The sequence below is a fragment of the Carlito syrichta genome, unplaced genomic scaffold (genome assembly GCF_000164805.1).
Source record: "Carlito syrichta isolate Samal-C Ts95f unplaced genomic scaffold, Tarsius_syrichta-2.0.1 Scaffold308666, whole genome shotgun sequence".
NCBI classification, from domain to species: domain Eukaryota; kingdom Metazoa; phylum Chordata; class Mammalia; order Primates; family Tarsiidae; genus Carlito; species Carlito syrichta.
This window is the reverse complement of record NW_007252762.1, coordinates 124,768-137,873: the sequence shown is the minus strand read 5'-3', so window position 1 is coordinate 137,873 and position 13,106 is coordinate 124,768. Positions and strand designations below refer to the sequence as shown.

Here is a 13,106-nt window from a genome sequence, read left to right as displayed (position 1 = left end):
GAGCCCAGCAGGTCGAGGCTGCAGTGGCCAGGAGCTGCCACTGCACTCCAGTATGGGCAACAGAGTGAGACTCCAACTCAAAAAAATAAATGAATAAGTAAGTAAATAAATAAATAAATAAATAATATCCTTTTCTTTCCAGACTTTTAAAGTTGTCCAATCTGTTGGTTATGAAGAGGTAGCATTTATTAGCATTTTAATTTGGATTTCCCTGATTGCTAATGAAATTTTTGGTCTTCTTTATATGTTCATTGAACCTTTGAGTTTCTACTTATATGAATTTTCTGTTTATTTCTTTTGCCCATGAATTGCTCGTTTTTTTCCTCATCGTTCTCATACTTAAGAGTTCAAATTTCTTCTAGGTTATATGCATTGCAAATATCTTTTTGGCTTATGAACTTGTCTATTAATTATATGTTGCTAGCATTTATGTTGTAGAAGAGTTTTTAATGTTTAATTCATTTTATAGCTCTCCTTAATTTTAAGAAGCTATCTTGTACTTTTTCATCAGAATTTAATTGGATGTGGCAGTTTTTATTTTTGTTATTCCTTTAGGACAATATCCACAAACCTATTTCACCACCAACATTTTTATTCTGCATGAAAAGTAGTACAAAAAATTGTGCAGCCATGGCTTCTAGGATTATATTTGCACATAGGTCCTAACACTGACAATGCATGTCAGTTGTAACAGCAACATATTTGTTCAGTCTTGCTCTCTTATTTTTTCTTTCATTAATTTGGAGATGATGTTTTTCTTATACTGTATCCTACGTATATTCTATGTTATTGTCTACTTGAATGAGAAGTTTCTTCAATATGTGTAAATAGGTAAAGAACATGCAGGAAGCTTGTTTATGAAATTGTAAACTTTCTAGCACCTAAAATTAAGGAAAAATATTGTCATACTGCCAGTACTTGTTTTAGGAAGCATACAGGTATATTAAAAATATGAGCTGCGATTTTTATTTTTAGTAAGTTGTTTCAAAACCTTTTTAAAGCAGAATAGTTAGATAAAGTTTATTTTACTCAATTTTATATCAAAGGGATTATTTCTTTACAGATTTTAGATAATTCAGGTATGGCTCTTAGGTAGGATCTGTGTTTCAGTTTACCAATTCTAGAATATCATTGGAATAATTATTTGTTTTAAACTCTAGCCTCTAATTTTCCAGGCCATTTCTTCTATTAAGTTAAGTTTATAAGCCTTTATCTGTTACTTAAAATAACCACATTTGCCTACTTTATGATGCAGAGGAAAGTGAGGAGACTTTAAAAAACACTAAAGAAATTCAAAAAAAAGCAGAAGAAAAATATGAAGTATTGGAGAATAAAATGAAAAATGCAGAAGCTGAAAGAGAGAGAGAATTGAAGGATGCTCAGAAAAGACTAGATTGTGCCAAAACAAAGGGAGATGCATCTAGCAAGAAAATGAAAGAAAAACAGCAGGTAATAACTTTTATTGAAATGGAACCAATCTTTTTAAATCCTCATAGAGTTAAAGTAAATAGGGTATAATTAGTTGGCCTTATTCATCACAATTGATCCCAAAATCTAAAAGCAAGTTATATTCTTTATAAAACAGATTACACGTTTAACAAATCAAATAAATATACAGGATGAGCATCTCAAATTCAAAATGCTACAAAATTTAAGTACCAGCATGATGTTCAAAGGAAATGCTCATTGAAGCATTTCAGATTTGGGATACTCAACCTGTCAGTTTAATGCAAATATTCAAAAATCTGAAATACTTCTGATCTTAATCTTTAAATAAGGAATATTCAATCTGTAGTTTTCTCTGAAAACTCTGTAATTGAGTGTTACGTGGTTGTGAGTATAAGATGCATTGACTTGCTAATTTTAGGGAAAAAGCAAAGTTGCCTTTTTGGTAAATGTTTCCTTCAGGAGTAGACAACTTTTCTTCAGGAGTGAATTGTATGCTGTTGTGGAGCTATGTTAGATCAGAGATTCAGCAAGTTGACATTTCTATTTGATAACCACCTCTGTGAATGTGCACTGTGAGAGAATGATGTAAGACAAAGCGTGGGGCAACCCTCTCAGGTCCCCTTCCATTGTGGGAGCTTTTCAGTCCTCTTAATAAATCCTGCTTTCTCAAAAAAAAAAAAAAAAAAACAAAGACAGAGCATGTTATACTTACAATGCTATTTGTAGGCTGTTAATATGTTATTGTATCTTTTAGATTATGCCAGAGCTGGAATTTGAACCTAGGTTTTTATCTGCAAAGGCTCTTTTTTTTTTTTTTTTTGTGAGTTGGAGTCTCACTCTGTCGCCCAGACTGGAGATGCAGTGGCTGCTCCCGGCCACCGCAGCCTCGACCTGCTGGGCTCCGGTGATCCTTCCACCTCAGCCTTCCAAGTAGCCGGAATTACAGGCATGCGCTAACACACCCAGCTGATTTTTTTTTTTTGATTTATTGTAAAAATGAGGTCTCGCTGCCCAGGCGGGTCTCGAACCCGCAGGCTCAGGCAATCCACTCACCTCAGCCTCCCAAAGGCGCGGGATTACAGGCTGAGCCACCGGAGCCCGGCTTGCAAAGGCTCTTTTAATCACTGTTCTATACAGTTGCATCTGAATATATTTTTCTCACATTTTTTGTTAACACACCTTAAGATTCTATCATTAAGTAACTGCACAAAGTATTTTCTAATAAACTAAAAGCTATAATGAGAAAGAATAAAATTGAGAAATTTTTTTGTACATTAAATAATTCTGTTCAAAGAAAAAACTCGACCTCCACTAATTATTTGGTAGGTAGAATTTTATATTATTTTCCCTAAAATGTATACATATATTTAATTTGTCGTTTTTTTTTAAATTTAAGTATTAGAAAATAAACTTTTTTTATCCATGTGTTTTTTTTTATTAATATATAACGTGCTTTTGGTAGTTGAGTAGTATCTAAGCTGTGGGTCTTATGTGCATGAGATTAGTATTAATTTAATTGCCTTATATCTATTTTTCAGTAGTTAATAACCTGTGTGAATACCTGGATACTGTATTTTCTATAGGAAGTTGAAGCTATTACTCTGGAACTGGAAGAACTCAAGAGAGAGTATGCATCCTATAAACAACAACTTGACGCTGTAAATGAAGCTATCACATCCTATGAAGGTCAGATTAAAGTAATGGAAGATGAGGTGGCTAAAAATAAGGTAAGAATTATTTATCAAATTGGAGAGATTGAAAGTGCTAATCTGTTTATGAAATACTGGCTTAAGATGTTTGACTTTAGTGCTCTTGATCTTTTCACTCTTGTGATAAAAGCATGAGGCAAAAGTGGTGATTTCTGTTCCAGAATTTCCAATTTTGGGATCTTATAGGTTATCTTCCAGTAGTCTCTCTCCCACCTAGTTGATTCCATCTATTCTGTATCCAGCAGAAACTCTTATTTTCTATGTGAACATTGTACCCCAGCCATTTTTATTAGTGGTAACTCAAGTTTTCTCCTATATGCAAATTCATTAGTCCTTTGAATATTGCTAGGAAGTGTAGAGCGTTAAAGTGACCGTCTGCCTGTAACCACATTGCCAGATTGCCCAGGAGTCTATATCAGACAATCTTTTTTTTTTTGAGTTGGAGTCTCACTCCGTCGCCCAGACTGGAGTGTAGTGGCCGCTCCCGGCCACCGCAGCCTCGACCTGCTGGGCTCCGGCGATCCTTCCGCCTCAGCCTTCCAAGTACCTGGCATTACAGGCATGCGCTACCACGCCCGGCTGATTTTTTGATTTATTGTAGAGATGAGGTCTCGCTGCCCAGGTGGGTCTCGAACCCGCGGGCTCAGTCAATCCACTCACCTCAGCCTTCCAAAGGCACAGGATTACAGGCTGAGCCACCGAGCCCGGCTGACAATCTTTTAATAAACTAAAAATATTCACATGTTACCTTACTATATATTTTTTCTAATTTTTTGTTTCAGGAGTCAGTAAATAAAGCTCAAGAAGAGGTGACCAAGCAAAAAGAAGTGATAACAGCCCAAGACAGTGTAATTAAAGCTAAATGTGCAGAAGTGGCAAAACACAAGGAACAAAACAATGGATCTCAGCTTAAAATGAAGGAATTAGACCACAACATTACCAAACATAAACGGGAAGCTGAGGATGGTGCTGCGAAGGCATGTTTGTGTTCATTTTTATCCTTAGTAATCAAGTTTTTTTTCTGAACTGCTGAAAAATTTTTATAAACTGCTCAATGGAGAACTTAGTATAAATGGGAGAACTATAGTCTAACAGAATTTTGAACTTACAACTATGTTAAATGCTTTTAACAATGCTCATTTTCAACAAATGGCACAAATGTTTTATTTTAAAATTTAATTTCAGATATTTGTTCTCATCTACAGATATATTTACCAAACGTTTAATGGCTTCTGATGGAAATAACTGATTTTAACCCCCAAATGTTGATAGAAGTAATTTCGAATGTATTAGTGGTAATAATAATAATATATATTCTTGGCCTTATTTCAAATTGTATTTAAAGAACTCACAGAAATACATATATACAAACACTTTAGTAAAAGGATTTAATTGGCTTGCAAATGTCCTTCTGAGGGTCAGTGTTGTCAATTTTTGCAATTTTATCAAAAATCTGAGGTTTTGCCAAACAGTTATCTTTTTGAGGTTATCCTTCTGTTGTTTAATCACTATTAAAATTTCTTTGTTTTATGTATTGCAGAGGCTTTGAGTATTTGAAAGAGAAAACATACTTTTGCAGAAATTCATTGCTTGATTGAAAGACTGTATTCATGTGGTATTAATAATTCATCCATCACATTTTCTTATGAGTGTGTAACCATTTGTTGTCTTTTTAATGTGCAGAATTTTTTTAGCATCCTTACAATACATGAACTTTTTAACTTCAGAAAGATCAAGAACATATAAGACAATCTCCCTACCCTCTGAAAGAACATGAACTTGACTAAAAAAACATTTTTTATGGCTACATTATAATCTCCCATTTTATTACTATTGATTTCCCATTAGCCTAGTAGCTTAGTGTTAGTGGACTGGCTAAGATATTACCAATGTCAGTGTTACTGCTAATAGTTTTTTGGTACTGCAATTGAAAATGCTAGCATTGGTGATTACTAGGAGATGTTATTTACTGTTGAGAAGGTAAAAACGAAAGACTTGCAAGTAGAGCTGCCAAGTCAAGGATTCTTTGAAAAACACAGTTTATCAAAAATCTGTTGCATACCTACTAGTATCAGCTATTATGACAGGCACCGACAGTATAAAGATGAGGAATACCTACACAGAATGCTTTCCTGCAGGTTAGCAGGAAAGATAGACTGTAAATGATAATTTTACTTTGGGGCCTAGAGGTGAGACCATATCTGTGGCAATAATAGAGGTAAACAAATTGACAAGGATTGAAATCTGCTAGTCAAAATGAATATTAAGCAATTTTAGTAGAAGAAAGTTTTCTTATAAGCACTATAATTTCAACTTTATAATCAGTTGTGTTATATGAAGTATTACAACTGTGTCTTTGTCAAAATGGGATGGAAGCAGAGTAATGTTTAGGGCAGTTTTTTTCTTAAATTCTGAGAGAAAATTTTTAGATATTAATGAGAATTAATCTTCCATGATTTTACCAAATCTGTGACTTAAGTATTACAAGCATTTTAACTTCTCACAAATTGTTTTTGAAACAATAGATTGAATTTGGTAAAATCTAATGAAGCCTCATCTGACTTACATTTTACTGTAATGAAGATGTTTTGCAGATACTTTGTAAAAATTTCTCTGAGTGTCTTTTTCTTCTAAAGTAATAGGAAGATCTTCTGTTCTACAGTCTCTTGTATCTATAGTTTATGCTTCTTCCAGGTGAAAATACTCATTCCTGTCAATATTTTTCCTCTAATATTTGATTTAAAATTAATAAATATTTAAGAAGCTGGTTAATAAATGTTGGTTAGTAAACAATCATAGATCTCCTTCCGTTTTCATATGTGACTAGGTATCCAAAATGTTGCAAGATCATGACTGGATTAATGCAGAGAAACACCTCTTTGGCCAACCCAATAGTGCCTATGATTTCAAAACTAATAACCCAAAAGAAGCTGGTCAGAGACTTCAGAAGCTTCAAGAAATGAAGGAGAAACTAGGAAGAAATGTCAATATGAGAGCTATGAATGTACTGACAGAAGCTGAAGAGCGAGTAAGTCAATTTCCTCTGAATATCTGGCCACTGTAGAACATGACTGGCAGTGATATCTCTACATGACTCCGAATGCAGTTATTAGAGCTAACCCTTTGCTGATATCTTTGATACTTGTTTTCTTTCTGCTTTCCTTTTCCTCCCTTTTCATTTTTTTCTTTTATTGTTTTATCCTTTTTCATTATTAGTTGTTTTTACATTCTCTTACACCTTGAATGACTTTTTCATTGGCTTTTGCTCTTTGCCGATAATATGTTCTACTCTTTTCTTATTCTTCATGCAAATAAAAACACATTTGGATCTTATTAATTACTTACATTTCTATCTTTTCTCTCACTTGCCTTGATTGTCTACCTTCTTACCAATCACTCCATAACTTCTTTTTGACTCTAGTGTTCACTGAGACCATTTTATAAGTAATGACTATAACTATTATATATGTAACCACTGTTTCACTAATATGTAAGTCCAGAACCATCTTGATTTTAATGCTCTTAATTACTTGATAATATTATTCATCTCCCCCACACTGACAACATTTTTAGAGTTAGGAAGGGAATTTTAATGTTATCTAGTGGTGTGCTTGGCAGGACCTGTCACTAGAAAAACCCAAAGGAGAAAGCAGTCCCTACTCTTGAGGGCTTCATAGGAAATAGCAATCTTAATAACTTTATATTAATGCCCCATACCTTCTTTAATTCTAAAAAATTCTGTTTGAGTTTTCTTGAGTTAGAATAAAATTAATGTGAGATATGATTAACTGATGTTTATGAGCTCAATAACTTTGTAGAAATTTTGCTACAATTTTTTAAAATTGTTGATATTAGTATGCATGAAGGATCTAGATTATGTTAAATATCAAACAGGTGAATAATGCTGGTGTTGTGATCTCTTTATACAATGTTACTGCTGGTTTTCAGTACTACATTAAAGTTTTGCAGTGTGTGGCATATTTATGGAAGGAAAGTTTTGTAATTTGAGCTATATAACATGGTGAAACATGTTACTTTTATTTGTTTACTTCATTAAGTAATGAGAACTGTGTCTAATTTTTTTCTTTTTTAAAGAATTCATCAACCTCCATCTCTTTACCAGAGGGGAAAGACTATTGTTGATCAGTCTTTTGTTTTTTTGTATGTCTTATCTTTTTGTTTGTTTGTACATCTTATCTGTCCACATATGAAAGTACGTGGAGTCATGCAAGAAATAAGATAACATTGTGGAGAGGAGGTTTTGGGAGCTCGGCCATAAAGGAGAGGGATAGCAAGGAAGATAATAGGACTGGCTAGGGTTGTTAAAGGAGAATGCAACACCTCCTTCAATTGTGAGACTTTGAGGAAAAATGGGTTAAGAATTTTAGAAAGTCCCACTGCTATTCATGGTATAGTTATCTCTCTACAACATTTTTCAAAGGAAGGCCTTTCTGAAGAGATTATATTTGAGCTAAAACTTGAGGTACCCATTATAGCAAATACAGAGAAAGAGCATTCCAGGCTGAAAGAACAATGCAGGGGTTATAAGACATTGAGCTTACTGTGTTCAAGGAACTGAAAAAGACCCTATGGCTAGAACCTAGGGAGGAGTCTGATGCCATTAATCAAAAGATAAATAAGGACCAACTTAAGTAGGACTTGTACATCATGATGAAGACTTAGAATTTCATTTGTGTTAAAGCTAAGACTGACCTTAAGAAAAATGCAGTCAGGGCTACTTTTATTTGCATTCACGTATGACACTATTTTTGTTGTTGTCTTGACTATTAGGGAGATAAGGGGTTTGTGGAGTCAAAATATTTCATGACCTTCTCCTATAAATTCTCAATTTTAGTAATTGAATTTTATTTATACATATATATTTTATTTAACTTTGCATTATGTCTTAGTGTATTATACCTTTATGATAAATAGTATAGAAATTATATATAAAAATCATGAAACCACTTTATTTCTGACTTAGTTCTAGAAAATAGAGATTTTATTTTATATTTTTCCAATTAGCTATGCTTTTTATTTCACAGTATAATGACTTGATGAAGAAAAAGAGAATTGTAGAAAATGACAAATCCAAAATTCTTACAACTATAGAAGACCTTGACCAGAAGAAAAATCAAGCCCTAAATATTGCCTGGCAAAAGGTATGTGGATTCCAAAATATTATCTTTTATTTTATATGAGGAGGCAAGGATGAATAATATCATCAGTGGGTTTATACTCTATGAGAAATTTTAAATGACTGATTTGTGTTTAATGAATAATGAGGCATATGTTATATTTTAATTAAAACCTTGTAGACTTTTAAATGAATTTTTTTTTCTATTTTTATACTTCACTACTAGTAGATGCTGTCATTCTTGTATCTTTAAGAATTAGACAATAAACGAGCTAAATGTATTATTGTCTTTTACAGGACTCAACAAAAATCCTAATTCAGATTTTGTTTGATGTCATCTTTGGCAGATCTCAGGCTTCTTTACTGTTACTTCTGCTTCTTTGGTTTCATTTATCTGTCTTCTCTAGGATAATTCCTTAGCCATTTATGTATAAATTTTCCCATGTTTACTTTAGGAAGACTCTTGCTTAAAAGATTTGAAAGAACATAGTCACTGTTCTTTTTGCCACTTAGCAAACCTGTGCCTTCTGGGACTCAGTTGGGCACCTTGCCTTTATGTTTTTCTTTATAATTCTGTAGGAACTTTATTTTCAGTAATGGCAGTACAGTTATCTCTTTCAGTCACTTTGTTTTTCTCTGTTCTAAGGCTTATTTTCAGTATTTCATTTTTCTGTACTATTTGTCTTTTTTTAATGCACACAAAAAGTTGACACCATTATTCTTGTGCACCATGTCAATGTAACACTGTATCTGAGATGTATTATTTCCTTTTTTGCCCAGTGGTTCCTGGATTTAGGGCAAATCAGAATCTGTTCTTTAAACTTATCATGCTGTTCCTCAACTTCCAAGGTCTTCCAAAGCAAATAATATTTATTTAGTGCTTACTATATGTTAGTCACTGTTCTGAAATTAATTTTCTGATCTAATCTTCACAATGACCTAATAAGATAGGTATTATTATTATCAGCAATATATTCTTTGTTCTGGCTTCAAGCATACTTGGTTGTAAGCATTTTGTTTGTTTCCTTTTTAGCCTCATTGGACTTGTAAAGTTCTATTTCATCTTTTTATAAATCCATGAATATAAGTCATTTTTCTAGATAGTATAGGGTGATATTCTTCCTATTAACTTGATAAGTTTATTTTTTTCTCTTTTGGAAGAATTTCTACATCAGGTCCATAGTTGTGTTCAGGGCTTAGTAGCATTGAGTTGCCTATTCTACAACCTGGCCTAAAAGAAAAAGAAAAAGAAGTTAGGGTGTTTATAAATACTATGCTACCTCGGTCACTCCCAAAACAACAGTGATTCTTTCTCCATTTGTCATGAGCATTACCTAGCTCTGGAAATCTATTCCAGGTAAAACTAGAGCCTGCTTACATTGTGTAGGATATTATTCAGCAGGTATGTGATTACTCTTAAAACATGTGTTCCTTAATAAGTCTAAATTTAGGATCTCTGCACTTGTATCCAGGAGATTTCCTTGTTACTGTAAGTATTCATTTTTTTAGAAAGTATCTTTATATTTGAATTTTGTATACCTGCACTTGACTTTGCAGATTTCTAGCCACCAAATCCTCGTGTGTGTGTGTGTGTGTGTGTGTGTGTGTGTGTGTGTGTGTAACATTCTCAGGTTTGACTGCTTAACTAAAATTATTGATCATGTCTTTGAAGACAGATGACCAAATTCTCAAATCATCTTTCAAATGTGTGTGCACAAAATTTACCCCATCACAGGCTAGGATTTTGGCCCTAAATCACTGCCTCTTCTTGTGGCAAGAAGGGGTCAGACCAAACAGCTTTCTTTTCTCTTGGGATCCTATCCTATTTCTGACCCTTAACACCTTTACCTCTTTGGCTATGAGATGAGGCATATAGAAAAAAATCCTTCAACACCTTGAACAGATCTGATACTTTGATTTTATGGCCCCTTTTCTCTTGGACCTTACCCTGATCTTAAGACTTTAGCTAGTAACCATAAACCCATCTTACTCTACCAATCAACAGGGAAAAAAAAAAGTTGTATAAGAGAATATTTTATTCCCAAGAGAGTTCTGTTTTGTGTTTGCTTCTCCAACTGTTTTATGTTTTATTCTCCTATGTGATACAGTTGTGTGTGTCGAGGATTCTTGCAATATGATCTACAAGAGTATCAAAACTTTGGAGTGGAGTTAGAGATATACCTTCCAGTACTCTTGGGAATGAAAGCAGGGCTCAGTAAACTATTTTTGTAAAAGGCCAGATAGTAAATACTTCTTGCTTTGTGAGCCATCCGGTCTCTACTGCAACTACTTGATTCTGATGTAGCACTAACCCCCACAGACAATTTGTAAACAAATGAGCATGGCCAGATTTGTCACATGGGACATAGTTTGCCAACCCCCAAGTTAGAGTAACAGACAACAAAATGGACCTGCTAAGTTGTGTGTACATATATCATCATTGAATCTTCTTGGAAAGCATTCTGATGTTTTAATATTTTTTTACATTCAGGTGAACAAAGACTTTGGGTCAATTTTTTCAACTCTTTTGCCTGGTGCTAATGCTATGCTTGCACCACCAGAAGGGCAAACTGTTTTGGATGGCCTGGAATTCAAGGTTGCCTTAGGAAATACCTGGAAAGAAAACTTAACTGAACTTAGTGGCGGTCAGAGGTGAGTGATCACTTTGCAATATTTTGATTTCTCATTCCTCTTACTTTATTATAGTCCATCATCTCATTACCTCCCCACTTTATTTCCATTTTGATTTGCTTAGCTAACCTTTGCATGTACAGTTTAAGGAGCCTAATTTATATGACTAAAAATTTTGATTGGATAAACCAACTATAAAACTAGAGAAAATATATGAAAAAGCAACTATTTCTTTAATATTAGAAAATGAGTAGTCCAGGACAAAAGGAAGCAAGTGCTGAGCCCTGCATTCACCTTGGCTTTCTTCTAGGGTCAATTTCTGGACTTCAGATGCAGAGAAGGAAACCCAAACTGAATTCAGTAGTCTCACTAAAGCAGAGACTACTAATCTCTAAGACAGAGATTACAGTTTTGTGAGGTGCCAGAGAGCTACACCTTGGCATTAGGTCTGTACTGTCTCGAAAATCAAGACTGCGGTAGGCACAGCCTAGAAACTTAACAACAGGTCTTGAAGGGATTAAGGTAATCTGCAAGTTACTTAAGTCTTTGTCAAAACAAAAACCCATGCTTTTTAAAGGAAAATTTAAAAAATTGAGATCCTAAACAATATACACATTCCCCATGTAATAAAAATTACAATACAAAAATCGTAAAATGTGACTCTAACCAAGAGAAAAATCATCAGTAGGAGCACTCAAAAATGACAAGACGATGAAAGTAAGGAATGAGTGAGTTAAAAAGTTACATTGCTAGGCATGGTGGCTCATGCCTGTAATCCCAGCACTTTGGGAGGCCAAGGACGGAGAATTGCTTGAGTCTAGAAGTTTGAGGCCAGCCTGGGTAACACAGCGAGACCTCATCTCTACAAAAAATTAGCTGGGCGTGGTGGCTCACACCTGTAGTCCCAGCTACTCAGGAGGCTGAAGCAGAAAGATTGCCTGAGCTGAGGAGGTCAGGGCTGGGGTGAGCCATGATTAGGCCACTGTACTCTAGCCTGGGCAACACAGTAAAAGCTGACTCCAAAACAAAAGTTACTTTAACTATTTTTAAGAATTACAAGGAAACATAAAATATGAGAGAAACAGAAGCTATTAAAAAGAATCAAGTGGAAGTTCTAGGATTAAAAAAAAAGCCTGAAATGAAAAGTTTGCTAAATGAAAATAACAGCAGATTAGACATTATAAAAGAAAGATAAGTAAACTTGAAGGTGTAGCAATAGAATCTGTTTAAGATATCCTGAGAAATAAAAATCTGGAACAAAAAAAAAGCTGCAGTATCCTGTGAGAATCTGCCTAATGTACACGTTGTTGAAGTTCCAAAAGGAGAAGAGGAGGAAGATGGAAAAATACTTGAAGAAATAATGACTCTGCATTTTTCAGATTTGTTGAATTCTGTAAATCCAAGACTTGAGTTCTGTGAACTTCAGACAGGATAAAGATGGACACACACAAAATAACAATTGATTAACAGCAGAGCTGTCTTTTCAATTCTTAAAATTTTTAGGAAATTTGCCAAAGTTTTAGGAAATGTCTTGAGGAAAATGGAAACTTCATGCTTCTCTTACTATTATGTACAAATTACTTCAATATGAAGATGCTATAAAATTTTTTTTAGGTATACCACTATTCAGTTAAACTCATAGTGTGAGTTAAAAAAAAAAAAAAAGATTAAGTTTAAAATTCAGTGTGTCCGGTTCCAGTAAGATGGTGACAGCATAGATGGATTTGCAAGATTCTCCGAACATGAGTTCCCAAAAACACTCCTACTTTTCTTACCCCACTACCCTGCCCACCACCAGCCACACTGGTCCAAGGTCTGGGGACCATCAGTCCCGCACAGGGCCAGAAATTGTGGCCCCCAGCTGCTGCTGCTCTACTCCTGCATGGGCAGGAGTCCTGGGTCTCAGCTCCCTCCCTGGCTACATCGTCTAGCCCAGCACCCAGCACCAAGCTGCCAGTCACCCAGGCAGGCTCTGGGTGCCTGCCCCTCAGAGATACCAGTCCCATTTCTGGCTGAAGTACCCTGTGAGGGACCCAGGGCCACTCTTGCCGCCCACCATCTGCCCTTTGGAGCTTTGGAGCTCTGGAGCTCTGAGCCCACCCTGGCTGAGGTACACAGCGTGTGATTCCATGCTTGTGTAAGGGAATAGCATATCTTAAGGAGGTGCTGATCAGAGGCTC

General features: G+C 34.9%; 1 protein-coding gene across 1 annotated transcript in view; it reads left to right on the top strand.

Moving 5' to 3' along the window:
- Nucleotides 1–10,951, top strand: part of SMC2 (structural maintenance of chromosomes 2) — a 44,632-nt gene extending 33,681 nt beyond the window's left edge. Inside the window, exons 17-22 of the mRNA XM_021716285.1 lie at nucleotides 1,256–1,449; nucleotides 3,033–3,176; nucleotides 3,941–4,135; nucleotides 5,986–6,186; nucleotides 8,204–8,320; nucleotides 10,787–10,951. Of these exons, the coding sequence (XP_021571960.1) occupies nucleotides 1,256–1,449; nucleotides 3,033–3,176; nucleotides 3,941–4,135; nucleotides 5,986–6,186; nucleotides 8,204–8,320; nucleotides 10,787–10,951 (1,016 nt within the window). The remainder of the gene's footprint in view (nucleotides 1–1,255; nucleotides 1,450–3,032; nucleotides 3,177–3,940; nucleotides 4,136–5,985; nucleotides 6,187–8,203; nucleotides 8,321–10,786) is intronic.
- Nucleotides 10,952–13,106: the final 2,155 nt, after the last annotated feature.